The 26,971-nt window shown below is 38.3% G+C and overlaps 15 protein-coding genes and 2 non-coding genes across 17 annotated transcripts; 6 read left to right on the forward strand and 11 right to left on the reverse strand.

Annotated features, from left to right (window-relative positions):
• The first annotated feature begins 80 nt into the window (after positions 1–80).
• SPOG_03914 (exosomal 3'-to-5' phosphorolytic exoribonuclease Ski6) lies at positions 81–1,451 on the forward strand. Its single transcript, XM_013166178.1, has 3 exons — positions 81–235; positions 290–329; positions 490–1,451. The coding sequence occupies exons 1-3, from the start codon at positions 86–88 to the stop codon at positions 1,173–1,175; spliced, it is 876 nt and encodes a 291-aa protein (XP_013021632.1). The 5' UTR covers positions 81–85; the 3' UTR covers positions 1,176–1,451.
• Positions 1,366–1,709, reverse strand: SPOG_05531 (uncharacterized protein). Its single transcript, XM_013166649.1, has one exon. It carries the CDS (start codon positions 1,666–1,668, stop codon positions 1,447–1,449), a length of 222 nt encoding a protein of 73 aa, XP_013022103.1. The 5' UTR covers positions 1,669–1,709; the 3' UTR covers positions 1,366–1,446.
• A 54-nt stretch (positions 1,710–1,763) lies between these two features.
• Positions 1,764–2,353, reverse strand: SPOG_03915 (SH3 domain-containing protein). The gene has a single exon (XM_013166179.1). The coding sequence runs from the start codon at positions 2,073–2,075 to the stop codon at positions 1,875–1,877; it is 201 nt and encodes a 66-aa protein (XP_013021633.1). The 5' UTR covers positions 2,076–2,353; the 3' UTR covers positions 1,764–1,874.
• A 914-nt stretch (positions 2,354–3,267) lies between these two features.
• SPOG_16126 lies at positions 3,268–3,350 on the forward strand. The gene has a single exon. It is a non-coding gene; the product is annotated as a tRNA-Lys (tRNA).
• A 713-nt stretch (positions 3,351–4,063) lies between these two features.
• Positions 4,064–4,135, forward strand: SPOG_16127. The gene has a single exon. It is a non-coding gene; the product is annotated as a tRNA-Thr (tRNA).
• A 1,063-nt stretch (positions 4,136–5,198) lies between these two features.
• SPOG_03916 (translation initiation factor eIF2 alpha subunit) lies at positions 5,199–6,510 on the forward strand. Its single transcript, XM_013166180.1, has 3 exons — positions 5,199–5,325; positions 5,398–5,568; positions 5,620–6,510. Exons 1-3 carry the CDS (start codon positions 5,256–5,258, stop codon positions 6,297–6,299), a joined length of 921 nt encoding a protein of 306 aa, XP_013021634.1. The 5' UTR covers positions 5,199–5,255; the 3' UTR covers positions 6,300–6,510.
• A 92-nt stretch (positions 6,511–6,602) lies between these two features.
• On the reverse strand, positions 6,603–8,181 carry SPOG_03917 (ING family Png1). Its single transcript, XM_013166181.1, has one exon. It carries the CDS (start codon positions 7,541–7,543, stop codon positions 6,716–6,718), a length of 828 nt encoding a protein of 275 aa, XP_013021635.1. The 5' UTR covers positions 7,544–8,181; the 3' UTR covers positions 6,603–6,715.
• On the forward strand, positions 7,986–10,059 carry SPOG_03918 (histone deacetylase Hos2). The gene has a single exon (XM_013166182.1). The coding sequence runs from the start codon at positions 8,663–8,665 to the stop codon at positions 9,965–9,967; it is 1,305 nt and encodes a 434-aa protein (XP_013021636.1). The 5' UTR covers positions 7,986–8,662; the 3' UTR covers positions 9,968–10,059.
• On the reverse strand, positions 9,971–12,080 carry SPOG_03919 (cytoplasmic phenylalanine-tRNA ligase alpha subunit Frs2). The gene is made up of 3 exons (XM_013166183.1): positions 11,604–12,080; positions 11,323–11,412; positions 9,971–11,272 (listed from the first exon to the last, which is right to left on the reverse strand). Exons 1-3 carry the CDS (start codon positions 11,895–11,897, stop codon positions 10,157–10,159), a joined length of 1,500 nt encoding a protein of 499 aa, XP_013021637.1. The 5' UTR covers positions 11,898–12,080; the 3' UTR covers positions 9,971–10,156.
• A 170-nt stretch (positions 12,081–12,250) lies between these two features.
• SPOG_03920 (GTPase activating protein) lies at positions 12,251–14,834 on the reverse strand. Its single transcript, XM_013166184.1, has 3 exons — positions 14,437–14,834; positions 14,244–14,372; positions 12,251–14,192 (listed from the first exon to the last, which is right to left on the reverse strand). The coding sequence occupies exons 1-3, from the start codon at positions 14,501–14,503 to the stop codon at positions 12,475–12,477; spliced, it is 1,914 nt and encodes a 637-aa protein (XP_013021638.1). The 5' UTR covers positions 14,504–14,834; the 3' UTR covers positions 12,251–12,474.
• SPOG_03921 (phosphoric ester hydrolase Ssu72) lies at positions 14,761–15,755 on the reverse strand. Its single transcript, XM_013166185.1, has 2 exons — positions 15,534–15,755; positions 14,761–15,473 (listed from the first exon to the last, which is right to left on the reverse strand). Exons 1-2 carry the CDS (start codon positions 15,614–15,616, stop codon positions 14,963–14,965), a joined length of 594 nt encoding a protein of 197 aa, XP_013021639.1. The 5' UTR covers positions 15,617–15,755; the 3' UTR covers positions 14,761–14,962.
• A 457-nt stretch (positions 15,756–16,212) lies between these two features.
• Positions 16,213–17,013, reverse strand: SPOG_03922 (60S ribosomal protein L23). The gene is made up of 2 exons (XM_013166186.1): positions 16,743–17,013; positions 16,213–16,581 (listed from the first exon to the last, which is right to left on the reverse strand). The coding sequence occupies exons 1-2, from the start codon at positions 16,912–16,914 to the stop codon at positions 16,334–16,336; spliced, it is 420 nt and encodes a 139-aa protein (XP_013021640.1). The 5' UTR covers positions 16,915–17,013; the 3' UTR covers positions 16,213–16,333.
• Positions 16,940–18,135, reverse strand: SPOG_03923 (3-oxoacyl-[acyl-carrier-protein] reductase Oar2). The gene has a single exon (XM_013166187.1). The coding sequence runs from the start codon at positions 18,021–18,023 to the stop codon at positions 17,316–17,318; it is 708 nt and encodes a 235-aa protein (XP_013021641.1). The 5' UTR covers positions 18,024–18,135; the 3' UTR covers positions 16,940–17,315.
• Positions 18,136–18,200: 65 nt separating this feature from the next.
• On the reverse strand, positions 18,201–20,378 carry SPOG_03924 (Clp1-interacting protein Nsk1). Its single transcript, XM_013166188.1, has one exon. It carries the CDS (start codon positions 19,891–19,893, stop codon positions 18,628–18,630), a length of 1,266 nt encoding a protein of 421 aa, XP_013021642.1. The 5' UTR covers positions 19,894–20,378; the 3' UTR covers positions 18,201–18,627.
• Positions 20,379–21,354: 976 nt separating this feature from the next.
• Positions 21,355–22,619, forward strand: SPOG_03925 (manganese superoxide dismutase). The gene is made up of 2 exons (XM_013166189.1): positions 21,355–21,659; positions 21,741–22,619. Exons 1-2 carry the CDS (start codon positions 21,546–21,548, stop codon positions 22,287–22,289), a joined length of 663 nt encoding a protein of 220 aa, XP_013021643.1. The 5' UTR covers positions 21,355–21,545; the 3' UTR covers positions 22,290–22,619.
• Positions 22,620–22,868: 249 nt separating this feature from the next.
• Positions 22,869–24,179, reverse strand: SPOG_03926 (UBA domain-containing protein Ucp14; the record flags this gene model as incomplete). Its single annotated transcript, XM_013166190.1, has 3 exons — positions 22,869–23,686; positions 23,787–23,834; positions 24,158–24,179. 3 exons carry the CDS (start codon positions 24,177–24,179, stop codon positions 22,869–22,871), a joined length of 888 nt encoding a protein of 295 aa, XP_013021644.1.
• Positions 24,180–24,471: 292 nt separating this feature from the next.
• Positions 24,472–26,901, reverse strand: SPOG_03927 (RNA-binding splicing factor; the record flags this gene model as incomplete). Its single annotated transcript, XM_013166191.1, has 2 exons — positions 24,472–26,698; positions 26,786–26,901. 2 exons carry the CDS (start codon positions 26,899–26,901, stop codon positions 24,472–24,474), a joined length of 2,343 nt encoding a protein of 780 aa, XP_013021645.1.
• Positions 26,902–26,971: the final 70 nt, after the last annotated feature.

Consider the following 26,971-nt stretch of genomic DNA (forward strand, 5'->3'; position numbering starts at 1 on the left):
AAAATCACCTGCGACGTAGAAAACTTTAGAGTTTTTTGTTAGTTTTAATTTGAGCAGCTAATTATTGACTTTTAAGATTTATTTAATGCCGCTTTTCCCTAGTTCCATTTTCGATCAGGTTTATTTCCACTTGCCTGAGTTCAACCACCTTTTCCCTTTGCACGTTTGTCAACAAAAAACCCAACGTGGAGCGATTACGATTGAAAACTGCATTTTTGGGTTTTTGTTATCAATGGTATGGCTCTTGATGCAAAAAAATTGAGTGATTACTGACAGTGTTATGTTTTAGTCTCACCTTGAAATTTTATCATTAGAAGGTCTTCGAAATGGTTAGTAAATTATTGTCAAAAGGTCTTTTTTAGTTTTATATTTAAAGAGGAGAGAGGAATTGGGCTTCTAGCTTGAGGGTGATGTCTGATTCTGCAGAAGCTGATAAATAAAGACCTGTTGGAAGCGCTCTATAAAGCCGTGACTAACTTATGGAATTAGATGGCCGAAGATGGAACGAAATGAGAAATTTTTTTTGTCGTGTTGGTATAGAGCCTTCTGAAAATGGCTCTTCTTATGTTCAACATGGCAACACTCGAGTTATGTGTATTATCAACGGACCTTCAGAGCCCGCGGTCAAATCCAAATCAAGGGCGGATCGAGCCTTTGTAAATGTAGATATCAATATTGCTCCTTTTAGTACAATTGATCGGAAACGGCGGTTCAAGTCGGATCGAAGGATCCAATTGCAATGTTTAGCATTACAAAGGACGTTTGAGCAAGTGCTTCAAATAGAGCTTTATCCAAAAAGTCAAATTTCTATTAATTTGCATGTGCTGCATGATGATGGTGCTGTTGTTGCAACATGCATGAACGCTGCTACGTTGGCACTCATGGATGCTGGTATTCCCATGACGGATTATGTCTGCTGTAGTACAGCAGGAATTGTTGACTCTGATATCCTCTTGGATTTGAATTCTCTAGAAGAATCAGATTTGTCTTGGATGACAGTTGCTGTTATGGGAACAAAAAACAAAGTCACTTACTTGCAATTAGAGACCAAAATGCATCTTGATTATTTGGACTCGGTAATGAATATAGCCATTGCAGGAGCTGAACAGATATATCACATGATGCAAAGTGCCATTCGACAAAGTGCAAAACCGTATTTGGCCAAGCTCGTATAATTAGTGTATGTGACGATGAATGTTACAATGAAAAAATATCAAAGGAACTTACTACAACGAATGCTGGTTGCTATGTTGGAATAGAGGAATGGGAGAACTTTTAAACAGGTGATGCAGTTTTTTTTCATAACTTGAAGTTTTTCAATTTACTTTTTTTTTGGTTTAGCAAATTGGTTTAGCAAATGGATATTATGAATTGATTGTACTCGCAAATACGAATTATTATTGAATACATTATAACGATAGTTTTTTTCGGTAAATGCTTTTAGAATTAAGAGGGATGGATAATAACTATTTTAGTTCCATTCCATTTCAGTAGTACATTGGATTTTTCAACTGTCCTCTTGAAAAACAATGAAACTGGATGGATGGTATTGAGAACAATGAAAAGAAAGGGCATGGGAGAAAAGTCGATGTAAAAGTTGTCAACATGCGAACTCTTAAAAAAGATTAAATTTAAGCAAGTCAAATTTTTCAATAAGCTACATAGCATTTATATCAAGGGATAATAATAACCAAGGGAAATGGAAGAAATGAGCATTGTAAAAAAAAAAAATACGAAAAATAAGATTAAAAAAAATTAAAAATTAAAAATTAAAAATTAAAAATTAAAAATTAAAAATTAAAAATTAAAAAATTAAAATTATAAACCAGTATAGCCAGAGTACAAGCGAGTTTGTCGTTACGTTTCCTGACTAATTACTTGGACTTAGTAAAGGTACTGGGAAAATTGCCTTGTCTTGGAACTCCTTCGGCATCCACATAACTTCCAAATAGCCAGCCGTCTTCATATTCAGTAAAGACATCGATTTCTTGACCTGGGTCGAATTCCAAGTCATCAGTAAAGCTTCCACGGAAAGGATATAAGGCGACGACTTTGAAAAGAAGCTGGTTGGTCATGTTTATAAACAGGAAAGCAACAAGTTAGATAAATGAAGAAAAAAAAAAAACAGAATAAAATAAAATGAAATGAAATGAAAAATAAAAATCCAAGACACTAAAATAATGTGATGGAGCTCAATGAAAATGTTTGTTTACTTTCTCAAGATGGATGCAAGCGTAGGTAATTTATGGCGAATAAGAATCGCTACAATTCATGTAGACAAAAAATGAAGAAGGGCGGCTTCTTAAATAGACTCAAGCTACGGTCGGCTGTACCCAAACTCCTAAGAAGCGAGTGCGCGGAAAACTCTCGAAGATAAAGCAATATTTACGAGACCAACAACGTCAGCTGTTCGTAATCAATAATCCGGCTTGTTAGCGATCTCCACCTTGGAAATAGACGATGCGATGCAACTGATATTGTCAATTTTGGGACCCGGAAGTAACAGAATGGTCATTCCGGATAATTTTTCTGACATCGTCCTTAGCAAAAATGCCCATCTTTATCCAATCGTTTAAAACTGATAATACTGATTCGCTCATTTATACGTTTTGGAAAACCAATTCAGCGATCCGTAGTCATCAAAAAAAAAGCAGAAACCCTTTGAGGAAACGGGTCGCTTGGGTAATCTATTTGCAGAAGAATCCCATGCTCCTATTCTAAATCGATAGTTGATCGCTTTTTCTTTCGTGAACCAGAAAAAAGACAAAGAATAACCCAACAACAAGCAGGAGTAAAACTTGAAAACAAAAAAAAACCCAAAAAAGCATCGGCTATTGCTTTTTATCGTATTTTGTAAAAATCTATAATGATATCATTTTATTACAGTTTTATTATATTCGGGTAATTGCCGAATATGGGAGGGGATCTAGCGGGAGAAAAAAAAAAAAAAAGAAGAGAGAGAGAGAGAGAAAGTGACATTTTTGTTGCCTCTGTAATGTATCAAATTTGAGATTTCGGAGGATAAATCAATGAGATATTCAACGTAATCTTTATCTGTTTGTCAAGGATTTGCCTCCCCGATAAACAAAAAAACGATAAAAAACAATAAAGAAGAAGGCGTTGTCTCTGAGCACATGGATCTAAGAAACAAGCGAATGAAACAAATGAAAGTGAAACCAAGGACAATTCTTGTATTGAAAATCTTCACTTTGCTAGCGTTATGTTTATGGTAGTCATATTTGTTATAGATACTATAGGGATAACAAGTCCCGGGTAGCTCAATCGGTTTAGAGCGTCTGACTCTTAAGAAGGTTATCAGAAGGTTGCGAGTTCGAGTCTCGCCTTGGGAGTTCTTTTTCTATTTTATATTTCTAACTTTAGGCAATAGAAATCTAGGTTTTTGTACCATTTATTTATTTTTTACATGTTTCTTTGGAATAGCAAACGCGTCAATTAAACAGCAAAATTCCAGTAGCTTTCTCTTGAAACCAAAGACTATAAGGTAGGTAACCTACGTACATCTAAAATCGTCAAGGAATGTTTGTTTTCATACGAGCTCCACAATTCCTTTGATAAATGGATACAAAGGATTGTAGCAGCAACATATCTTTTCCATTGAAAAAGGCATGTCAAGACTTGTACTTTAAGTTTGTTTATTTACTGTTACTTGGAGTTGGAAAAAAAGAACCCCCCCTCCCCAATCTTAATAGAAACAAGACACATGAAACATTTTTAAAAGATAATAAAATGAAATCATTGATTTGAAATTTTTTTCAACGACCAACGACCATAGCAGTCAGCAGATGTTGTCGAAAATAGTAAACGAGAGAGGTATTGACTGTAAGTGTTTTCAGTAAATGATTCTACCAAACGAATTGTAATTCAAAATTCATTAATCTTACCAAGTTTTGAATTTGTTGACTTTCTCGTATTTATTGGAAGAAATGTTTGCAATCATAAAAAGCAAACCATATCGATTTTTTTTCACTCCACTTTCTTCAGCAATAATTAACCAGCCTTAGACATTTGTTAAATACTGCTATGTTTGCTGCTATACCAACAAGCTCTTGTAGCTCAGTGGTAGAGCGCCTGTCTCGTAAACAGGAGGCCCAGTGTTCGAGTCACTGCTGGAGCATATCCATTAACATTTTTTTGTATCATTGAAGAACCAAGTTTTTACTCGTTAAACAATAAACAAATGTACAAGAGAAAAACATTGTCGTTAATTTCACTTAATCTTTATTTATTTATTTGCTTACTGAGTTTTCTTTTTAGTTATAAAATATTTTAGTTTAATAGAAAATTTGTTTCTTCATAAAGAACGATCTTTGCTAGAATCAGCTATGAAGGAATAGTGGATTCAGGTAGAAACAAGAATTCTGTATAGGAAAGAATAGAAAACAAGCATTGTACGGCATCAGTTTCTATTTTCTTCTGAACAAGGATTCCTTTGCTAATTCTTTTCTTTTCAATGAAAGAATTCTCACTGGAAGGTCAAAAGTAACCATTTCAAGCTGCAAAAATCATAAGTGTCGGACAAGAGAAAACATTTCCTCTTCCTTGATTTTTTTCTTAAAAAAAATTTTAATCACAATCCTTACGTTTCAACCTTCAGACTTAATATTTGTTCTTTATTTACCTTTTCGCCATAACGTAGCGAATCATTGTATCATCCATTGAGCATTCGCTCCTTATTTCTTTGAGAATTATTTGACAAAAAGTAGTAGCAAAACAAATTCTAAAAAGGTTCAGGATCGTGTTTCGTTGCTACATTCATGAAACTGGATCTTTGCTTAGTTTTGTCAGATTACAAATGATCCTCCTGTAAAGACACGCAGGCAATTTCACGTAGCAATATCGTAGAATCATTCACAGTCGTCATCGCTTGAAAACGATAAACCTTTGGTGTCACAGCTTCGATTTCCTTTGCAAATGTTGTACGTTTTTTCGAAAATAGCAGCATAATGTTTTGTAGTAGCTTCCAAGTTGAAATAACTCCTTTTTCCATATATTATACTCATGCACAGCTTCTTTTTTCCATCAAAACGTATATTCCATGTTCAAATTCCAAACACTCGCCAATTGTTAAAATCATGAAAAGTTTCTACTATACAAGTTAAAAATAAGAATTCAGTATCATCTATTTCATAGTTTAGCCTCGTTTTCTCCCATACACGATTCGCCTACACGTAAACTGAGAGGTGCGACTCACTAGAAAAATTTGCCAAAAACCAAACACCTAACGCATAGCCAAAATGTCGACGACAAGCTGCCGAATGTACGAGAACCGCTTCCCTGAAGTGGATGAACTCGTTGTAGTCAATGGTAAGTTGTAAATTTGCGAATTTTGCTTTCCTACTTGGATAATTTGCCAGTTAACTGACTCGTAATGTTTAGTCCGTCAAATCCAGGAAATGGGTGCTTATGTCAAGCTTCTTGAATACGATAACATTGAAGGAATGGTTTTACTCTCTGAACTTTCCAGACGTCGTATTCGTTCCGTTCAAAAGCACATCCGTGTTGGCCGTAATGAGGTCGTCGTGGTTTTGCGTGTTGACAAAGAAAAGGGTATGCAAGAAATTAAAGAAAATTTTTTCTTTAAATGCTAACAAACATTAGGTTATATTGACTTGTCCAAACGCCGTGTCAGTCCTGAAGATGTAATCAAGTGTGAAGAACGTTTCAACAAATCCAAGGCTGTTCACTCTATCATGCGTCACATTGCTGAAAAGCACAATGTTCCCTTAGAAACTATGTATACCTCAATTGGTTGGCCCTTGTACCGTAGATACGGCCATGCTTACGACGCTTTCAAGTTGGCCATCTCGAACGCTGAACATGTGTTTGAAGGTTTGGAAGCTCCCAAGCCTGGTATCATTGATGACTTGTTGGGACAAATTTCTCGTCGTTTGACTCCTCAACCTATTAAGATTCGTGCCGACGTTGAAGTTACATGCTTTGGCTACGATGGTATCAACGCCATTAAGTCTGCTTTGAAGTCTGCTGAAGATGCTCGTACCGAGGAAGTCCCTATTAAAGTTAAGCTCGTTGCTCCTCCATTGTACGTTCTCTTGACAAATGCTCTGGACAAGTCTCTTGGTTTAAAGAAATTAGAAGAAGCCATTACCAACATAGAAAAGAGTATTTCCGCTGCTAATGGTACTTGTATCGTTAAAATGAAGCCTAAGGCCGTCAGCGAAACTGATGAACTTGAGCTTGCCGATCTCATGAAAAAATTCGAAAAGGAGAACGCTGAAATTTCTGGTGACGAAGAGGATGATCAAAGCGGTTCTGAGTAAATCCTATAAAACCAGCATAGTAAAAATTATGTCTCTTCCCCTTAACCATACGTTGTGAGTCCTTCTTTTGTGGGCAAACCGGTTGTATTGTTCTCTTTTTCTTCTTTTTTGTTCAAATTTGGAGATTTCATCTAGGGTGTAAATAATCTACCAACGTTAAATTAGCAATGAAATGTACTAGCATTGGTATGCCAATAGGTATGAAAATTCTTCCTTTCTCTTACGTAAAAGTATGCATAATAAGTATTCGACAGAGAAGATTGTTTATTTAGGATTACATCTCATTCAAACAACCATTAATTACAGAAAATTATTATTAGTACATGAAAAATTATCTAGTAGTAAAACAGAGTTGTGCAATCGCAATGCAAAACTGAATGAAATGATGCTGTTCTGAAATCTAGTCAATTTCTTATTTAGTTTCCAATTTTTTCACGGCATGCTTCGCAGTACCAAGTACCTTCTGGAGGTGCTCTTAGACCGACACACTCCATATGGAACCATTCTCGTTCGCAATCTTCATTATCACAAGCCACCATCTGACCATAAGATCCTTGCTGGCAGAAACAATATTTCTCGTTATCCTCCTCTTCCTGTTCTTCCTCATCTTCAGAAACCGCTCCACTGTACGCAGCAGCTCCGGCTTTGACGGGAGCTTTGGAAGCTGCACCAGAGGCTTTCTGCGTTCGACCGGTGCCAACGCCATCCACCATACCATACTGGAAGCCTCCATTTTGAGAGGTAGTCCGACCGAAAGCCGAACTTTGCCGCCGTCCAGCACCATGGCGAGCCTGTACCGGTGTTTGACGAGCACTCGAAACGCCAGCAGGGGAATACATGGAACCAGAAGAAAGAGATAAGTCATTTGCTTGACTTAATAATTCCATTGGGGTAAATCCAGGACCTAACTTAACAAGCTTGTCGTCCAATCGTTTTATATGTCTCATTAATACTGCTCGTGCGCGCTCTGCAAGTTGGACTTTTTCATTTTGAATACGGATGGCCTTTTCATAGTTTTCTCTTATAGCAGTGTAAAGAGACTCTTCTTTGGGATGAGGAATATGGGAACCTTGAGATTTGACATGAGATTGAATCTGTTGGTCCGCCGTTTGGATTTGTTTGCCCAGATCATGAAGCGCCATTTCCTTAACACCTATTTCATCAAAGATGTGCTTGGTCTCATCTGGAAGATTATCCAAGGACTGCAAATAATCTGTTAAAACGTAAACAGCCTCGTCAGCCATCGTTACTTTTCCTTTTTATGTATAATGAGTCGAGTCTCTGCCAGCTAAAAAAAAAATTTCCAATATAGATGAATAAATATTTTTTTCCACCATAGAAATTGAATCTTTAAGAATCCCAACGCTCACAAACGAAAAGCAAACCAGAGACAGGAAAATATCAATCAATTTGCAAGAGCAAAGATTTTCGTAAAAAAGATTTTGCTATTGTTGGTAGAAGACAAGAGAGCTTGTTTTAGCGGTCTCTTTTCTGGGCAGACTTCAAGGGAGGCGACTCTTTTTTAAGGTAAGCAAAGTAACTGCCCTTCAAAACACCTCAATACAAGTACAAGATGGATTAATAAAGGAAAACAGAAATTTACTAATATACAGAAAGAATAACAGGCCTCAAGCTCGTCTTATAAACTTTTTCGTTTCTTTTGACGATTTTTCTGGTGGTTAGTTTGGCCACTCTTCTGCACTACACAACGCAAAAGAATAAACAAAAAGCAACGACGAAAACCCTTCGCAGAAGAAACGTGTATGAATATAAGTATTATATCTCTATAGAGTCTTTTTCCTTTCTGTTTTCGTACATTCAAAAGCGTTTTCCAGCTGAATCTTTCTTTTTGAGAATATTCGTGAAACGTTCAGTAAACAGAATAACAAAGCCAGTGAAGGTCACTAAACGATTATCGCGATGTAACAGATAGTTCTGTAAACCAAACAGTTGTCAACTACACATTTCGAATTGTTTACAAGAAAGCATGAAAATGTGCTTTATCCTATAGATTTTGTCTGATATTTATTTTTAAACCTGTCTTCTTTATGTGAATATTGAGATTCTTTGGTTCAAGTTCCTTATAGTCGTGGATTTGTCAATTGACATTGTGAATACGTATTCATAAGATTTGGAAGCTTCTATTCTTGTTTTCTCGATAATTTTAGAGTCGGTCTTGGTTTGAGGAAAGCTCAACGTTCCTTTTTTTTCGTTTCTTTCTAGGAGCAACCTTGATTTGAGCCTGTTTATTTTCTGTTTGATTTCAAATCAATTATTTCAATTTTCATCCTTCCCTTTTCATAGGTGGTTTTTATCTCTTTTGTCTGGTTTTTATTTGTTTGTGTATTATTTGGGAGAAGAAAATGGTTTTAGAAGAGACGGATACTCCTTTCAAAGACGTCGAGTATGGCTCCTTCTTCAGCTTTCGCCCTCAAAAACGCAGGGTCACGTACCATCTAGATGAACAAGTGGGGAATTATCATTATGGTGACAAGCATCCCATGAAACCACATCGTATAACAATTGCAAATCACCTTGTGATGGGATATGGTCTTCATAATAAAATGGACGTTTACAGTCCCAGAAAAGCTACCTTTAACGAAATGGCTAGTTTTCATCGAGAAGATTATCTAGACTTTTTACAAAGAGTCACTCCCGACGATGCGGAAACGTACGCGGACACATTTCAAAATTTTAATATCGGTGCCGACTGTCCCATATTTGATGGTGTGTACGAGTTTTCCCAAAGGTCTGCAGGTGCCAGTTTAGATGCATCAAGGAAGTTAACTCAAGGACAAACGGATATTGCCATTAATTGGAGTGGTGGGCTCCATCATGCAAAGCGAGCGGAAGCTAGTGGCTTTTGTTATGTCAATGATATTGTTTTAGCTATCCTCAATATGCTACGATATTTTCCTCGGGTTCTTTATATTGATATTGACATTCATCATGGGGATGGTGTACAGCAGGCTTTTTATGAATCCGATCGTGTCTTAACCGTCTCGTTTCACAAATACAACGGCGATTTCTTTCCTGCAACAGGAAATTTTGATGAAAACGGAATTAAAGGCGGTAAGTACTTTGCAATGAATATACCATTAGATGATGGTATAGGTGATGATCAGTACACAAGCTTGTACAAATCTATCATCGAGCCGACGATTAATACATTTCAACCTTCGGCCATTGTGCTTCAATGTGGAGCTGATTCCTTAGGTTATGACAGGTTAGGTGTTTTCAACCTTAGTATTCGTGCTCATGGTGAATGTGTAAAGTTCACAAAGTCTTTTAACATCCCCATGCTTGTTGTTGGTGGTGGAGGATATACTCTTCGAAATGTCGCCAGGGCTTGGTGTTATGAGACCTCTATTTGCGTGGACGAATCGGTTCCTTCACAGTTACCAAAAGATACTTCTTATTATGAATTTTTTTCACCTGATTACACTCTGCATCCAAAATTAATAACCAAGATTGAAAATAAAAATTCACCCAAAATGTTAGAGGATCTTAGGATACGCGCGTTAGAACAACTACGCTATCTGGGTAGCGCTCCAAGTGTTCAAATGCAACAAATTCCTCCAGATTTAACTGGTCATTTAGACGAAGAAGATGAATGCCTTAATGATGAATTTCTTGATAAAGTATTAGATGTCCGGGTAAATGGGTAAACTCAGAGATATATTTGTTAGATTTATGATTGAATGACATGCCTTTTTTTTCTTCAAATACAAATACAAATACATTTATTTGACGTTCTTCAGGCAAATTGAACGTATACGATTTTTTTTTTTATAACCTGCATAAATGCAAAAATGTAGACCAAAATTAAATCTATGCGGCGAACCTGCCAGAATTATCTAATCCTCTCTATCTAAACGAACAGCAGGACCAGCTTGGATCAAGTCCAAATTAACCTTTGGTCCCATCAATTGGCGGATATCAGAAATACCGTACTTAATCATTGTAGGGCGTTCTAAAGAAAGACCGAAACCGAGACAACGAACATCCTTAGGAAGGCCCATAGGTTCCAACATCTCAGGTCTGAACATACCACTATTTCCGACTTCAACCCATTTGCCAAGTTTTTCGTGATAAGAGAAAATTTCCAAGGAAGGTTCGGTATAAGGATTGTAGGCAGGCTTGAAGCGTAAGTTTCGAACATTCATTTTTGCAAAGAAGACTTCCATGAAACCAATTAAATCTCCAAGAGTAAGGTTTTTATCACAAATGACACCTTCGACTTGATGAAATTCAGCCAGATGTGTAGCATCAACGGTCTCATTGCGGAAGACACGATCGATAGAAAAATATTTTGCAGGACGGAAACCGTTTTTAGCAAGCTTATACAACATATTGCCTGAAACAGCAGTGGTATGGGTACGAAGAATAAGCTTGCGAGTTTCTTCTTCTGACCAGGGAGCACGATAACCAATACCCTTTGTTTCGCCTCCATTCTCATGGGTGGCCTTGACACGAGCAACATAATCAAGATCAGGTAACTTGTCTGTAAAAGCAGGCTTCTTCAAAAAGAAAGTATCCTGAACATCACGAGCAGAGTGCTGCTGAGGAACGAATAGAGCATCAAAGTTCCAGAAACCGCTATCAACATAATTGTTGGTGGGCATTTCTTCGAAACCTAATTCAAAGAAGAATTTGCGGAATTCCTCACGAACTTTCATCAAAGGGTGCAGACAGCCACCGTTAGGAGGAATACCTTCAGCAGAAAAGTTGTAGTCTTTGAATTTGGCATTTTCCCAAGAACGAGAAGTTATCATCTCAGCAGTCAAATCAGTATTCAGCTTTTCAATGCGAAGAGAAAAGTTCGGACCCTTCTTTAAAGAAAAGTACATTAGCTTGTTGCGTTCTACCAATTTACGCTTTTTCAAATCATTAAGGACCTTTGTATCTTTGTGGCTACCAAGTTCTTTGATTTCAGCCAACAACTTGGGTGTACTATCCTCAACAGAGTCAGTCTAAATAAATGGTTAGCAAAACATAACTGGGAATAATGAATTTAACTTACGTTTTTCACCAGTTTGTCTCCATCCTTTTTGATCCAACCAAGCTTAAAAGCTCTACCTTGACCAAGACCAGCTGTATTTCCTAATTTATCCTAAAAAAGTTAGCTAGAACGTTCCATAAATATTTTATTCGTCTTGTTTCATCAGGACGTAGAAGAGTGCTTGGTTTTGATTTCATCTCAAAAAGCCAGTGCCATTTCTCTATTTAATGTGCACGTAGAGCTAAGAACGAAATCCATAAGTATAGATTCATTCTTTCAAATTCCTCTGTTCAACAACGTACCTTCAACTCACCAATGCTGAGACCACTCATAGAAGCACAGATTTCGTTAAACACTTTAGCCTCATGCGATCCGTTTTTTAAGATTTCTTCACCTTCTGCAGTTAAAGTGTAAACCTCAACATCATGACGCTCAAATTCAACCATGTTTCTTGCTGCCAAAGACAAAATTGCCGACTGAGCATCTTGAACGGTCAGCTTTTTTCCTTCAAACTCTAGATGACTAGTGTTTGCAATTTCATTTTGTTCGTCAAGCTTTTTAAGTAGAAGAACCTGAAGTGCTTCGACTTTTGACATCCTGTTGGTCTTGTGGTGTTGGCAGTTGGTAAATTTCCAACCGTGCAGGATACCTCACCAAGATTCCAATGCTCCCTTTTCTTCTTTATAAAATAGAACTACTAGAATTTTACTTTGATAAATTAAACGACATGTCTTCTCTTTGACCTTACTTCATCAGACTTTTTCGAGGAAATTTTTCAATAGTAGTATGAAAACTACAACAACAATCGAGCAAGAATTACTTGTCTATATTGTCTTTGGAAATCTTTCAAGACTTTGTATTCTACATTGAATAATGTAAATCCTGATCTGTTTGCTTTTCTGACTAAAAGAGCTTTTAGCGTTTACTACCTCTAGTATTATTCATTTGATTGCTTTACAAGATATAAACCCAAACATTATATTAAAATCATTAGTAAGGAGCAATACTTAAACTATTCAGCTAAGGTCTAACAAACCAAGAATAAATTCACTTTCCTTTAGGAATTGTTACTGTACAAGTAAAGAGCGAAAAATTACAAGCAAAAATTTTGTCAACCGGTCCCCATTCATCATCCATATCTTTGGTATAACTAGATGACTCTGAAGAAATACCTCATTTACTGGAAAATTGGGTTTTTTGGACGGTAAACTCTGCGTCTTCAATTGACCGAAGAATGTTTTTGAAACATTTAACAGTCGTGAAGGCAAGATCAGTGAGCGGAGGAATCGTAGAATCGGAAGGCTGCTCATGCCTCTCGTATTCACACAACAGCATACAACTTTTCCGTAATTCTTGTAAGGATACATGAATAATTCCAAACGCATTACGGTCCCTCATCATCTCCAAAGGAGCAGAAACATCAAATAAAGTATCTCGGATAATGCTGGTTGAAATGTGAATGAGTTGTTGCACTTCATAAGTAGCTCTGCCATCGCTGATGGCATTCAACACTTGTTGATTTACTTCATTGTATCGTCTTGTTTTATCAGCAAGTATAACCTTGGCAGCAGATAGGGCCTTTAAGTCATCAACCGGATGCAGAGAAGTCCTTGCATAAGAAGCAATAGATTTACCTGAGTCCAACAGACCATACTTTTTCACAATCTCCAACAAAGCAACACTAATTGAACAGGCAGAAGCATCGATATGGCCGATTGGCAATGCACCATTAGAACTAGTAACTCGAACTTGTTGCATCAAATTATTAGTAAAGGTACATAAATCATCTATGCTACTACGTAAATCTGGTAGCTCATCCGAAAGAGCTGCCTCTCGAAGACTGGAAACAATAGCCTCAAGCGTTAAGGCAAGATCCTTAGCAGTCAACATCCACTGCGAAGGGTTATCTTTCCTCAAAGATGACACAAATACATTCATCTCCACGAAATAGCGAACGTACAGTTGTTCATCTACAATACCCTTAGGAGATATCAATTCACGAACCGTTTTCATAGGAACAGTGTTCATTGTGAATAAACGAACATCATCATCAATTTTGGAAGCTTTAGCATTGATAGCAATTCTTTTCCAGCGTTCTGTTTCACCCTTTTGAGCTTCAAATGATTTTTCCAATTCATTTATGTGATGCACCTTTGCAGTCTCTGACAAGATGAGCCCTTGCATCATCTTCAAGCTTCTTTCAACTTCGGAGTCCAAGCCTCCAGGAGAAGAGCTTCTTTGATTTTGAGCTTCTTTCAATTTTTCATTCAAAGTCGTGACGTGCAAAGACATTTCATGAAGTTTCTCCTCCATGTTAAATAATTGGCCTTTATGGTGAACAGCTTCAGAATTCAGTTTCGTTTTCAAGGCCTCTAGTTCTGACTTTGAAATATCCAAAAGAGAGTTTGATTTGGCGAGACTGTTCTCCAACATTTCAATTTTAGCTAAATACTTGGATGGTGAATCCTCTGTCTGCGGCACTGGTGCACGATGAGGACTCTTTGGTGTAGCATCGGGAACCATAGGCAAAGCATGTGATGACGGGGATGGTGTTTCGCGGCTCGCTTTTTTGGGGTAGACAACATTCGGCGAGCTCGTAGTTCTGCGATCTAATGGATGTAAAGAAGAAGATGAAGGTCCCTCAATTTTGGAGCCATGGGCTGCTTGGGTACTCCTTTGGGAAGATAGTTGAGGGTGTGAAATAGTTCGATTAGGTTGGGCCATAGTCGGTGTTGTATCAACTTCCTTAAGTGCGTTATTATAGCGAGCCTGCACTTCGAAATAGACATCCATACATAAATCCCTGAGCCGAGAAGGAGCCAGACTAGCTAGTTTCTGACGAGCATGGTTACGCTTTGGATGATATGATTCCACAGGAGGTAAGAACGGAACTAAATAGATATTAGTATTCTCATTGATCAGAAAAAAAAATTATCGGTTACCTTTCGGATCATTATTGATCCTTCTTTGCAATTCGTCGGCAACGTCTGTTAAAAGTTCACTAAATTGGACATGAGACAATCGCTGAAGCTTTTCACGAGGTCTTGCATTAGCATTTCGAAGTGTAGGTTCTGAAGCATCTGTTAGCATCCTCTCAAAACGGTTGATCGAAAATAAGAAGAATGAAAGGCTTACCTTTGAAGAATTCAGGTTCCAGGTACTTTGCAAGAAAGCGGTACTGACGAATAATGATATTTTGCATTTTATGGCAGTTCTGAAAAGGGAAGAAGGGCGTTTAGTCAAGTACTGAAAGATAAAAGTGAAAAACAAAATCTCCCTTCAACCCTTATAATATCCTGAAACAACTGAAGTAATGAAAAAGAAGGAAGTTGCAGTCAACGTTGCGTTTTCAACACAAGAGTACCCTAAAAGGTGCAAAATTCCTTTACGGATAGTTACGTTAACGACAAACAAACGAAGGGCGTCAGATATTTAATAATCTCAAGATTCTCGATTTAAGATCAGTTAGGCAGAAAGAACTTTTCATACAGACATCACCATGAAAAGGACGCAGGAAATTTACAGGAAGTTGCTGTGCATTATAATCCACTACCGATTCCATAACATAACGAGGCGAAACAAAGCGTTACGAAATTGTATGATACCAACGAGGTGGAACGAACTAGCATAGTACGTATACTGAGCCGTAGGAATAAATTCATTAAAAGAAATGAATCGTGTAAAGAGCAGGAAGAGTTGGGTGTTTTGCTTGCCATTCAGCCATTACGTTAGTAAATTCATCTTCAAAAGAGTCCTTAGCATCATTAAGCCGCTGCACAAGATCGAGAATGGCCTTGCCTCCAACACTGGCTTCTTCGTGGTTATCTTTGATGTCGACATTAATTAAGTATACAGGTCGACTCTTCGATTCGCCTCGACGGTACAAGTCTTCACAAATCGCATCATAACAGCGTTCTTCACAAGTAATCACCACATCGTAAATTGACTCTTGGTCTTGCCAGCGATTCGGAGCACGTTTGATATGTCGATTCCGGTCTAACATCTTGAGGAGTCCATTCGCCGTGTAGAGACGAGAATCCTGAGACTCCAATTCTTTGTAAATGCTGTCATAAGGATAACCAAATGGGTAAATGTTCGGCTTATCGATACTGGGACCCGGAAGGCGTACTGCACTTCCTGTACCAAAAGAGTCAACCTGGTATCCAGCATTTCTACCACATTGATTGTTAGCAAGCTTTTTTTAACTAAAGAAATATCCTAAGCTTTCATACTTGAGCAAATTGTGTGCCTCCATACTCCGGTTTTGATTTGAAGCACAAATCACACTGATCTCGAGTTGTGTATTTGGAGCCATCGTTTTCTGTCAATTTCAACAGTAAGCTGATAGAAGTTCTGATTTCTTATTCTTTATCCCAAATTAACCAAAAAACGCGTAATTCCTCCTGATTTTCAAGTTTTATTTACACTGTACTGTGTGTTACATACAGAAAGCGTGATGCTCTTTCTCATTGTTTCCCTAGAATAACGCACTATGACATCCAACGCTATGCATATAATATAATGCAACGATGTAGAGAAATGTGACTGCTTTTGAGCAAAATAGTTCTATATATTGAGATTTTGGTTTCTACACAAACAAACGCGATATGATGACTTTTGGCATTTGTCCAAAGGATGCAAACTCAGTCATTGAGTTTGTACCGCTGTAGACAAAACCCAAGCTACCTTATAACTTTTGTCTGATCGTGTTTTTTTGTTAGAATTTGTAATGGTTTTAGGATAGAGTGGTATAGTTTTACAGGAGCTATGGAAACCACAAAATAAAAAATTGTTTGATGATTACCCGCTGTTTCGAAAAGTAAAAGTAATAACAAAATAGAAAATAGGATCTGAAAGCTTATCAGTTGAACACGTGTATGTACGATATTTTAAAGTGACTTCCGTCTATAATTATTATGGTTTATACAGGGAGCAAAGCTAAAACATTTTCGTCATTTCTTCTCTTCTTTTACTTTATCGTGCAATGTACATTAGAGTCTCGTAATCCCAAAATGTCATTCATGGAACAAGTTTAAACTACAGTGCCTGCATTGGAAGCAATACGAGGCCAGAGATCAGCACACTCCTTGGCAACAGGACCAGTGATGGCAGAACCCTTCATTTCGCCCTTGGGGTTGACAATGACACCAGCGTTGTCTTCAAAATAAAGGAAGACACCGTCCTTACGGCGCCAAGCCTTGCGTTGACGAACAACGATGGCAGGCATAATCTTCTTACGCAAGTCAGGCTTACCCTTCTTGACGGTAGCAAGGATCATATCTAGAAATTGCATTAGCATCAATATCGTCTTTTGTTTATGGAATCGAGTCTAGGAAAAGAGGTTTACTACGAGAGAGCATTTTTTGGTAACATATCCCAGCATTGCAAAATAAAATTGCCAATTTTGCAAAACTCTCATCCGTTTCATTCAAAATACTTACCACCACAACTGGCAGCTGGAAGACGGTTAAGACGAGCACCAGTACCGAAAACGGAAACAATGTAAAGGTTCTTGGCACCAGAGTTATCAGCACAGTTCAAAATGGCTTGAACAGGAAGACCCAAGGTCATCCTGTACTTAGTACCGGAAGCTGCACCGCGTCCACGAGACATCGTTATGTTGTGTAGAGTAGAAACTTGCTATCCTTGTTTTGTGTTTGGTGTGACTGTCTTTCATTTTTTGGCATTCTTTCCTTCTTCTTCGCAAATCGTTTATAACGGAGTGCAACGGAGGACCTTGTTAGTTGTGTAAAGCAACAATATGTAAATAAAAACAAAAGGCAAGAAAAGCTGATGCTTTCAGAAGTCTGTAAATTACTGAATGTCATCTAGGTTGAGTATAGGAAATCAGATAAAAAATAGATTACGTCCCGATCAAAATCAAAAGGAGCTAGAAAAAGGAAAGCCGAAATTCTGGTAACCAATTTTCGTAATTAATGAATAGAACATTTTATCCTGTGTCTTTGGATTTTCTACGTATCGAAGAACTCAGTGCGTATCTAACAATGTAATCTTTAAAGTCCTCCATGAATTGGTAAGACTGTCCCTGTTGCATATGAGTTTCTTAACAAAAAAGTGCATGCGTCTGCCACCTCATCAGTAGAAGCTAGACGCCCTAGTGGAACACGTTGTTTCGCGATTCGACGCATCTGTTCATTCAACATAGAGGTGTCCGTGTAGCCTGGTGCAACAGCATTCACCCGAATTCCCCGGGCGGCAACTTCGGTAGCCAGTACTCTTGTAAATGCCTCCAATGCTGCTTTCGATGCTGCATAAGCACTCGTCCCAGGAAGAGAGTAGTTGGATAACCTAGAAGACAGGAAAAGAATAAGTCTGTCTTTTGGAGCTCGTTGCCGCAACCAAATAGATACAGCAATCTTTGAAAGTTTCATAGGAGCCAACAAATTTGTATTTATGATATTTTCCATTTCATTGTCGCTAGTACGTACACAAAGGCTTGTTTGAGTAATCCCGGCAGCATGTACAACTGTGTCAAATGACTCTTTTTCAACAAGATTTGAGATGCTATTCATGTCCGTGCAAATGTCTGCCACAGTATACTTATGCAGCTGACCCTGTAAACTGGACAATGTGCGAAGTGTATCTTGGAGCCTTTCCTCATTTCTGCTTATTAAATGGCATTGATGACCTTGTTGACTCCATACTTGAGCAATTCGTTTTCCTATTCCACTACTTCCACCTGTTATTAAAACTCTGCGCATAATTTAAAATGAATAGTTTACTTTTTTCATATACTCAATATATCCAAAAAGTCTTTACATTTAATCAATTGAATGAAAGATTCAGTGGGAGTAGTAAACTCAGACAGCACAGTATGCCGATGAGTGAATAATCGAACCTGAATCGCTTTAAAGATGATAGAATAAAGCTGCTGTCTACTATGCATACAGAATGATATATTTAAAGAAACAAAAATTTACTACAACACATATAGCTTGTACGATAGGGAAATAAACAACATCTAACAAACATATCCAACCCGTGGTTCATAAAAGAAATCTCGGCCTTAAGTGAATAATCGTAAAAAAGAAGACTATGAAATGTAATACGTATCTCAAAGACCATGAGACTTGCATAAACGACGTAATTCTTTTGAAATAGAATATAGCCTCAAAGTATTAAGGGAGAAAAAAAATTCAATTCTTTACTTCATTTCAACCATGACCATTAGATTTGTAGCAAAAACATTAACTGAAATGAACATTCTCTCACTTTCAATTTCATCGTGAAACAGCGCTCGACAAAATTTACTCACCTTAGAATAACTATACAGCTCAGTAATTAGCGCAAAATCAAAGAAAAATGTTAGTCTCTTAATTTAGAAGCAAGACAGCTTTTGGACGGTTCTGACTTTGAAGGACGAGACGGGGAAGTAGGTTCCGTATCGCTGCTACCATGCACCAGTTTTTTGGACCATTTCACTTTGCGCTTTGAATTAGAGGGTGATTTTTTGGCATCAACATTGACAGGCTTCTTATTAGCGGGATCGCTTCGTCTTTGGGAAGGTTGGGCACCATTTTCCTCTCCGAACGGCTTCCTTCTTGACAAAGGGTCAACATTATGCACATCATTTTCTTCAGCTCGTTCTTGCGGACTAAAAATTTTATCAGGTGCTCCCGAGCTTTTTACATTCCTTTGTCGCAATGCTTTTTCTCCATGATTGCCATCCGAGGAAGTTAATTCTTTTATCTTCTTTGAAAAACTTGTCTCCCCTTTTGCGTGAGGAACTGCATTGATCTTTGCGGAATGATCTGAGGCCAACTTTGTTTGCCTTGATGAAGCCAAAGCTCTTCGGATGGCGGGGCTTGCTTCCATAGCAGCCAACCGCCGAGGCCGGCCTAAAATAGAGGGAAGTTTAGGTGGTGGACTGGGAGAGGCTGGGGTAGGAGAAACAGGCTCATTCTTAGCACGTAGTCTTTTTCTGGAAGGTGGTGACAAAGGCGTACGTAACGGGGAACGGACTGGGGAGCGTAAAGGTGGAGAATGAATAGAAGATGTACTTAATTTCGGAGAATTTTTTAGTTCCACCCTTGAAGGTGGAGAGTTAAGCATGGATCCTGTTTTGGTAGGACTTGGAACTCGCGAAGGAGTTCCAAGGACAACACGACTAGAACCGTTTTCATCTACAAGGAAAAGATTGTTTTTCCGTTTTGAACGAGCCGAAAAAAAGTTGTCTTGTTCAAGGATTCCAGGCGGTGTTAATGTCGAAGAAGGACTTGAAGGCATCTTTGGAGTAGATGTCGGATTTTGTTCATTACCAGCTGTTTTGGTTGGAAGAAAGGTCTTTGGTGAAGGAGAGCTATCTGAGGAAACGTCTCGTTTCTTTGAAGGCGTAGAAGTTTTCTCTTGAAGGGAACTGATAACGGAAGGGGAAGTAGCTTTTGATGGACTCCCTACTCGTGGAAATGAAGAGGATGGTGGTTTAAAGGGAGACAAAATCCGAAGAGGTGATGAAGCCAAACTACTGTGAAATGAAGGACGACCGTGCACGGAGACGGATGATAAAGGAACGGATGGGAGACTCAGAAAAGGTGTTATATCCGTATTCGAAAAGCGTGAAGATCCTGACATAGTGAAAGCTTATAAATGGAAAGAGAATGAATGATCCTGAACGATTTAAATATGAGTAAACAAATAAAAGACGACGGTGAAGAACTCGTTGAAGTCGAAAAGAAATGTAGCAATGTAAAGCAGCAGTACACTTTTATGGTGCCTTCTTCTTTCTTTTCTTCTTTCAAGAAACCTTAAAAGAGCAAAAAAAAAAGACTAAGGATGAAGGCCTTTTCAAAGGCGAAAACAAGCAATTTCGGAGCCTACTCAAGGATTTCCAATATTTAGGGAAATACTGCCTCGGTGAGAGCAAGAAATTGATAGATTTATTTAATAAATAGGGCTAAATATGGGAATTCGAAGTTGTGAGGGTTTTGGTTAGTGCGCTTCAAAATCACATAACTACACTGGAGATAGCAAAGGATCAGACTCAGATTGAATGTAAACAAGGAAACGAAGGGAGCTAGGTTGGTGGAATAAGGGCTGCTTAATTTTATCTAAATTTCTTAAAAAGTTAAAGATATTGTTTTAAGGCCTTGCGAGATGTTACATATGGAATAGCAAAACTACCCGAGCCAACATTGTGCTTTACCAAACGTACCTCAGCTAGCAGGGAAAGCTTTAATAAATGGATTGAGACATATAACAAACCAACTTCCGTCCCATACCAGTTCCTATGTAGATATTAAATATCAAGGATAGGTTTGCTATGTCTTGTCTGACTTGTTGTACACAGTATGTCGTCTTTTGCCAAACCGTTCTGTCTACTAATGCTAGTCAATCATTTTATACTGAATTGGCCTGTATGGTAATAAAATATATTAAAAAGACCACTTTCGTCAAGATTTCTTTCAATGTTTCTACTAAACTACAACCAGCCCATAAATTACGGTCCATATAGACATGAATGATCCCTTCTAATTAAACCTTGTTTTATAAAGTCAGTGTAAGAGGTGTATAAGATCGCGACTCTTTCTTTTTTCGCTTTCTTTCAATGTTGTCGCATTTGAAGCAAATATTGATAATTCTTCTTCGCTTACCCTAACTTAAATGTCCAATACGGGGTTCTCCTTAATAATTCTAATCGAACTTTTCGATGTCTAGTTTCTTTATTTTTTACTTAAATTTAATAAAAAAAAATGTAGACAATAATCTAGAAAATCATAATATAGTCCAGCAAAAGAAATCGTATATTACCATTCTTAACATATTCGCTTAACGGTAGATTATTGCTGACGTAAATTGTCACCCACTTATGAAACCAAGAGAACAAAGCTACTTTTGATGGTTACGATTGGCACAGCAAGACGGTGGACTTGGGTTCATTCAATGGAAAGAAAAAGAATGATAGATGCCGGCTATGGGTTTGATGCATACACTGCGAATACACCGAAAAAAATATGAATCATTTTATTCTATTGACGTCTCTCTGTATATTCCCTGTATTCAGTTAGCATCATCTCCTGGAACCAGTTGATGACGATAAATATAGATACATCATGAATTGGATCCCTTTCAAACTTAACAACTACCAACCTCCCCTTGATTTAAACTGCATTTGCAAGTTTGTTTCGTTGAGCCTGTAAAGACAGTTGGTAAATTTTTGTAATTTTTTTTTGATCTAGGTTTGATTATTTGTCCTCGGGACTTATACACGCTTCCATTCAAGAACCATGTTGCGCTTTGCTTCCAAGAACGCTACTCTTTTTGCTCGTAACTTAACCGTCTCTGGTGCTAGACAACTTCATGGCAAGGCCTCTTTACCCCCTTTGCCTTATGCTTACAATGTAAGTAAACACTTATTGCTTGTGATATATATATACGCATCTTTTTTATTAGAATGTTTGTCTTCTAACCTGTCCTTTTAGGCCCTTGAACCTGCCATTTCAGAAACCATCATGAAATTACATCATGATAAGCACCACAACACCTACGTGACCAACTTAAACGCTGCTCAAGACAAATTGTGTCAGCCTGACTTGGACTTGAAGTCAGAGATTGCTCTCCAAGCCGCTATCAAGTTTAACGGTGGTGGTCATATTAACCACTCCCAATTCTGGACCATCATGGCTCCTCCTAGCGAAGGAGGTGGTAAGCCTATCACTGACAGTTCTTTGCACAAGAGCATCGTTGAGAAGTGGGGATCTCTTGAAGACTTCCAAAAGGAAATGAATGGTGCTCTTGCCGCCATCCAAGGTAGTGGATGGGCCTGGTTGGTCAAAGACAAGGAAGGTAGTCTCCACATTACTAGCACCCAAAACCAAGACACCGTCATCAACGCCAAGGTTATCATTGGTATTGATGCTTGGGAGCACGCTTATTATCCTCAATACGAAAACCGCAAGGCTGAATACTTCAAGGCTTTCTGGACTGTTATGAATTGGAAAGAAGCCCAACGTCGTTATGAAACCAATTAAGTTAAGTCTCTCTTTTTTGCTTGATGTGGATGCTCACCAGCTTTTTCATTCGGCGCAGTCTTCTTAAATGACACAATAAAGTTCAACGAATCTTTGTTGGGTTTGTCTAGCCTCAGCGACCTACTAGCCCCCCTGTTTTGTTATAAACTAAAAAAAAAAGAAAACGCACACAATTTTTCTAACGTCACCTTTGTAACGTCCTTTTAAGAAAAATCTAAATAAGATTTTATTAACATTTTTGAATTCTAGTTTAGTAAACGAGATAGTTTGCTGACATGATTATTTGAGACCAGGCCATATTAATAAATGTAGAAAAACCGTTTCACCCAATTTTAATAATAAAAAAACCATGAAAGACTGACTACATAGAAGAACGTCGTCAAGAAGGCCAATGATTTGGTGGTGATTTGAAAATTGCAATAGTCATTGAATGCATCAAGTAAAGGAATAAAAGGCAGCTTCATTTAATATTAGAAGCAAAATACATAAATACCATGCTGTCAGAAGCATCTACACGGGATAGGTAATGACGAAAGCGGAAGAGGAAGTAAGGAAACAAAAAGGAATGACATATGAGTTCTAAGATTCGTAAGACTGCTGTTCCAATAGAAGCTCAACAGCCCGCTGAACATCGTTGGTTTGTGACAAGGCTTGGACAGCTTGCGTTCTTGTTGTTTGCATAATAATTTGAACAGTTTCAACGTCTTCTTCTCTCACACCAGCCAATTCAGGACGTTCCGACCGACCGCTAATCATATCATACAACTGAGACGCAGGTCCCGGTGGCAGAACAGACGCAGAAGACTGACGAGTAACAGAAGGTCGATTTCGGGAAGAAACGTTTCTTGATGAGCTGGATGTGAAACCTGCTTCAGCGGCAGGATAAGGTGTATTTTCTCTTTGAACATTTGGAACAGTTGCAGAAGCCGTTTCATCTGTATCAGGTGCATCTGCTTGACGATTTGCATTAATATTGGTCGAAAACGCAGAAAATAAAGTAGAGGGATCAAACTCCAAAGATGCTTGGGTATCGGCATGGGGTGGACGAATGAATATATGAGGCGACGAAGAAACGGAAGGCACAAAGCGAGCTGGCAGACGCCAAGATGTATAGGGAAGCAAGCCATGATAATAAAACATTCCCATTGTCCATCCAAAGAGGGCGTTGAAGAGTGAACTAGGAGAGTTGAACAATGCTAATCCCATCAGAGGGAACAACATTTGAATTTTATCTGTGATTGAAATTTCAAAAAAGCGAATATAAATCGTAGAGGGAACAATGTAAAAGTATTGATAGAGGATGGCGAAAACAAGAAACGTAGGACCAGGGTGAACGTATTCGAAGCTACGGAATAAGTAGGTTAAGGGAAAACAGAGAAGTGGAGTCAAAAAGGTTCCTAATACAAACATATAAGTACAGAATGAGGCATATTTATGAGCTCCTAGCAACCGTTCTACATCTCGTGCTTGATACAGTATGAAGAGAGCCTGTAATACCTCCGTCGAGTTCCAGTACACCAATTGCCAAATGAAAACTCTCCAATACTATTAAATGGTTAGATATCTAACTGAAAGTGCTCCAAATGTTGTTTGTAGTAGCTAGAGGTCATCTAACTCGCAAATAAGTAAGTACCTGATAATAAGATGCTAGATGCAAAGTATAATTGACATGAAAATAGGGCTTCAGCCCAAAGACCCCCGCCACAACTGCAGCGGTAGAAATTCCAATTAACAGATATTTCGTAATCTCCATATTCGCAGGAACTGATCATAGCACACCAGTTAGCTTTTCTGCCAGGATTATGCAACGGTATTCCTTCAATTTGAAGACTTTTCGCTTCCACGCCATAACTTGGCTCTAAACTTACCAATATTACTGCTACTCGTCATGATGGCTCTGGAATTGCTTTGCTTTTTTAAAGCAGATGGCCAACCCTTGGCCTGGCTGAGGATAACGAAGATTGTTATGAATCGTTAAGTTGGAAGAAGAATAAAGAAAACAGACAGGAACAAGTCGAAAAATGAGTTTATGTAGTATGTTTTGTTTTATACAGCTTGTCAGTAAAGTAAAGCATCCAGCTAGGCTCTACTTGTGAACATCAATCCATAGAAAAAACGTATAAAAATATCATGCATTACCAAAAAATCATAATCTCATATCAACAGAATAAAAGTAGGTTTATCAAGAGGGACGAGGTTGATTCAAAAGGGTAGGGATCTCTTCAAACCCAATAGGTTGAAACACAGCGTCCTCTGTAGCACCAAAAGGTTTCATCCAGATAATGTCATTTTTCAAGTAAACAGTCATAGATCGAGACTTTGCAGCCTGAGCAGAAACTCTAAAAAGAGCATTTCCACTAAGTGGATGTGACTTTCGTAATGGAACCAACAGGAAACCATGATCACTGCAGTACTCTTCAACGATCTCTCGAAAACTAACGGTTTCTGGAGCCTGCCGAATACTTTCATCTCGCAGTTGATTTGCTAACTTCTGCGCATTCAGTTTCTTTTCGTTGGCATCCAATTTCTGTTGAATTTGTGCGCCCACGTAATAAGTTGGCGGAGTAATCGTTTTGTTTTCCAAAGATTCGTTCATCATATCTAAACCTTTGGAAAATCCTTGCTGTACATAAACATTTGCTGCTACATCCTCTGGGAAAAAAGACTTCCACCATCTATACCATTCGCTAGCTTCTTCAAAGTTGGGCGAAATCGTAAGCCATTCATACAAAGTCATAAGCCATTTCGAAAAAAAGTGGTCGACTAGTAACTTTCCAAACACAGTGGCTCGGAATGCATCTTTCCATGAAAGGACAGTCAATATCACATTCATGTCCTGATTAGAAGGGTCAATCACTAATTTTTCTTGCAAAAACCGTTCCAGCTTTGGCAGGATTGTCTTTTCCAATATACGATCTAGCATATCATCCGTGAATGCAAATCGCCAAACGCTAAAATCATCTGAAGGCCCAAACTCAATATTCCATCCAGAAAGTACCTTTGACAGACGTGTCAAAACCACGGACAAAAGTTCATCAGAAAAATTCCCTAGATACGGTAACCATGGAAAAATCCAGTGATGCAAGGAGTCGGCGGATCTCTTTCGTAATCTCGTGGATGGTTTCCATGAATTTATCTCTTCTTGAAGTTTTGGGAGAATAGTATCCTTTATTAATACTTCCTTGACCTTAGATGGTACTACGACATCCCAAGCTTCTAGTAACTGTAACGCAGTTGATGTATCCCGGCTACTCCAATGGTCCCGAAAAGCTTGAGAAACCCTTGTTTCCCACAGTGCCATAATTAGTGATTCATAATGAGTGAAATTTGTTTGGCCTGCTTGATTTTCATCCATTTCCAGTTCTATATCCATAAAAGTATCAGGACGTTCTGTCTTTGGGCGATACACATTGGATTGAAGAGAATTTCTCCAAGACAAGAAATGCTCCAACAAAAAGTAAGGATGTCTAAAAACATTCCAATTCTGAAAAGGCTCCGATAGTACAGCCACTAAAATGCTAACAGCGACGGAATCGAGTTCATAATGCATACTAGGTTCAGCAAACTCGACAGGGAGCGTCTCGATCAGGTACGTCAGAGGCTGTATTGCTTTTTCTAATTCATCCACTGATTCATTAACATTTTCTACAGTCAGATTATCAACACCAGCATGGATATCGCTAACCTTTTCAAGTAACTTTTCCAAACGACTAATTTCCATGTTTTTTTGATCATACTCATTCGAAATCCGTTCTTTTTCCATTCTAATATATGCTTTTCGGGCTTGGAGCTGCTGCCAGTTTACTACATAATTTTCTGACTCCACACGAGCTAAGCGGGAAAGTTGGTCTATCAATTCGTTGAGATTTTTTTGATTTACTTCAGTTTCACCTTCAGAAAGGGCTGAAGTTAGCTCTATTCTCTTCGTATCATGGATACCAGCATCTAGGAGACTTGCAAGGGCAGGTGGAAGCGAGAAGTCACCTAAGGCGTTCGACAATTCAGAAGAAGATTTCAAATTCTCTCGATTCTTCTTCTTCATCATTCTTTCTCTTTCTCGTTTCTGGTGAACCTCTTCATCTTCACTGTCCGAAATTTCTCCACGAAGAACAGCTTCGCGTCTTTCTTTTTCCGTTCTTTCTCTAACTGCACCTAAACCAATTCTTTCTGGGCGTAATTTAGATTCCACGGGGGCCGCTATACCTTCGGCGTTCGCTCCTAAACCTTGTCCCTTTTGATATCCCATTTTCTCTAGCATTTTTGCACCAAAACCTGTAGTATTAAACTTCATCCTTGGTATCTCTTTTTCCCGCTCTGTTTCTTTTCTGGGAGCATTATGAGTTCCCTCGAGTAAATCACTGGAAGTTATCGTTTGTTTTGACTTGAGCTGTTCATTTTTGCCAACGAACCTTATATTCTTTGGACGAACACGGAAATTCTTTAGCTCGGGATTGTAATATCCGTCTTCTTCCTCATCACTGCCAAAAACGCCCAACATGGCGCGTTCCTTTTGTTGAGAGCGTCCCTCGCGTGTCCATTTTCCTCCTAACCCAGATCGGCGAGTACCTAAATCAAATTCCTCTTCAAACTCTTCAGATGAAATGTCACTCATACTGAAAATTCACTAAACATCTCGCTTGCAATTACTTGCAGCTGGAATCATGATCATTTACTTCGTTGAA

The sequence above is a fragment of the Schizosaccharomyces cryophilus genome, assembly GCF_000004155.1.
Source record: "Schizosaccharomyces cryophilus OY26 unplaced genomic scaffold supercont4.1, whole genome shotgun sequence".
Lineage (NCBI taxonomy): Eukaryota > Fungi > Ascomycota > Schizosaccharomycetes > Schizosaccharomycetales > Schizosaccharomycetaceae > Schizosaccharomyces > Schizosaccharomyces cryophilus.

Bases quoted from the DNA above. Each gene is read 5' to 3' on its own strand.
- SPOG_05531 (XM_013166649.1), bottom strand. From the start codon at position 1,668: ATGCTATGTAGCTTATTGAAAAATTTGACTTGCTTAAATTTAATCTTT.
- SPOG_03920 (XM_013166184.1), bottom strand. From the start codon at position 14,503: ATGCAAAATATCATTATTCGTCAGTACCGCTTTCTTGCAAAGTACCTG. The intron at 14,373-14,436 runs GTAAGCCTTTCA...CAGATGCTTCAG, and splicing joins GGAACCTGAATTCTTCAAAG to AACCTACACTTCGAAATGCT. The intron at 14,193-14,243 runs GTAACCGATAAT...ATATCTATTTAG, and splicing joins GATCAATAATGATCCGAAAG to TTCCGTTCTTACCTCCTGTG.
- SPOG_03925 (XM_013166189.1), top strand. From the start codon at position 21,546: ATGTTGCGCTTTGCTTCCAAGAACGCTACTCTTTTTGCTCGTAACTTA. The intron at 21,660-21,740 runs GTAAGTAAACAC...CTGTCCTTTTAG, and splicing joins CTTTGCCTTATGCTTACAAT to GCCCTTGAACCTGCCATTTC.
- SPOG_03923 (XM_013166187.1), bottom strand. From the start codon at position 18,023: ATGCGCAGAGTTTTAATAACAGGTGGAAGTAGTGGAATAGGAAAACGA.
- SPOG_03918 (XM_013166182.1), top strand. From the start codon at position 8,663: ATGGTTTTAGAAGAGACGGATACTCCTTTCAAAGACGTCGAGTATGGC.
- SPOG_03914 (XM_013166178.1), top strand. From the start codon at position 86: ATGCCGCTTTTCCCTAGTTCCATTTTCGATCAGGTTTATTTCCACTTG. The intron at 236-289 runs GTATGGCTCTTG...GTTATGTTTTAG, and splicing joins TTGGGTTTTTGTTATCAATG to TCTCACCTTGAAATTTTATC. The intron at 330-489 runs GTTAGTAAATTA...TTATGGAATTAG, and splicing joins ATTAGAAGGTCTTCGAAATG to ATGGCCGAAGATGGAACGAA.
- SPOG_03917 (XM_013166181.1), bottom strand. From the start codon at position 7,543: ATGGCTGACGAGGCTGTTTACGTTTTAACAGATTATTTGCAGTCCTTG.
- SPOG_03922 (XM_013166186.1), bottom strand. From the start codon at position 16,914: ATGTCTCGTGGACGCGGTGCAGCTTCCGGTACTAAGTACAGGATGACC. The intron at 16,582-16,742 runs GTAAGTATTTTG...TGCAATTTCTAG, and splicing joins TCCAGCTGCCAGTTGTGGTG to ATATGATCCTTGCTACCGTC.
- SPOG_03916 (XM_013166180.1), top strand. From the start codon at position 5,256: ATGTCGACGACAAGCTGCCGAATGTACGAGAACCGCTTCCCTGAAGTG. The intron at 5,326-5,397 runs GTAAGTTGTAAA...CGTAATGTTTAG, and splicing joins TGAACTCGTTGTAGTCAATG to TCCGTCAAATCCAGGAAATG. The intron at 5,569-5,619 runs GTATGCAAGAAA...AACAAACATTAG, and splicing joins GCGTGTTGACAAAGAAAAGG to GTTATATTGACTTGTCCAAA.
- SPOG_03919 (XM_013166183.1), bottom strand. From the start codon at position 11,897: ATGTCAAAAGTCGAAGCACTTCAGGTTCTTCTACTTAAAAAGCTTGAC. The intron at 11,413-11,603 runs GTACGTTGTTGA...TAACTTTTTTAG, and splicing joins TCAGCATTGGTGAGTTGAAG to GATAAATTAGGAAATACAGC. The intron at 11,273-11,322 runs GTAAGTTAAATT...CCATTTATTTAG, and splicing joins GAGACAAACTGGTGAAAAAC to ACTGACTCTGTTGAGGATAG.
- SPOG_03924 (XM_013166188.1), bottom strand. From the start codon at position 19,893: ATGTCAGGATCTTCACGCTTTTCGAATACGGATATAACACCTTTTCTG.
- SPOG_03921 (XM_013166185.1), bottom strand. From the start codon at position 15,616: ATGGCTCCAAATACACAACTCGAGATCAGTGTGATTTGTGCTTCAAAT. The intron at 15,474-15,533 runs GTATGAAAGCTT...TCAATGTGGTAG, and splicing joins GAGGCACACAATTTGCTCAA to AAATGCTGGATACCAGGTTG.
- SPOG_03915 (XM_013166179.1), bottom strand. From the start codon at position 2,075: ATGACCAACCAGCTTCTTTTCAAAGTCGTCGCCTTATATCCTTTCCGT.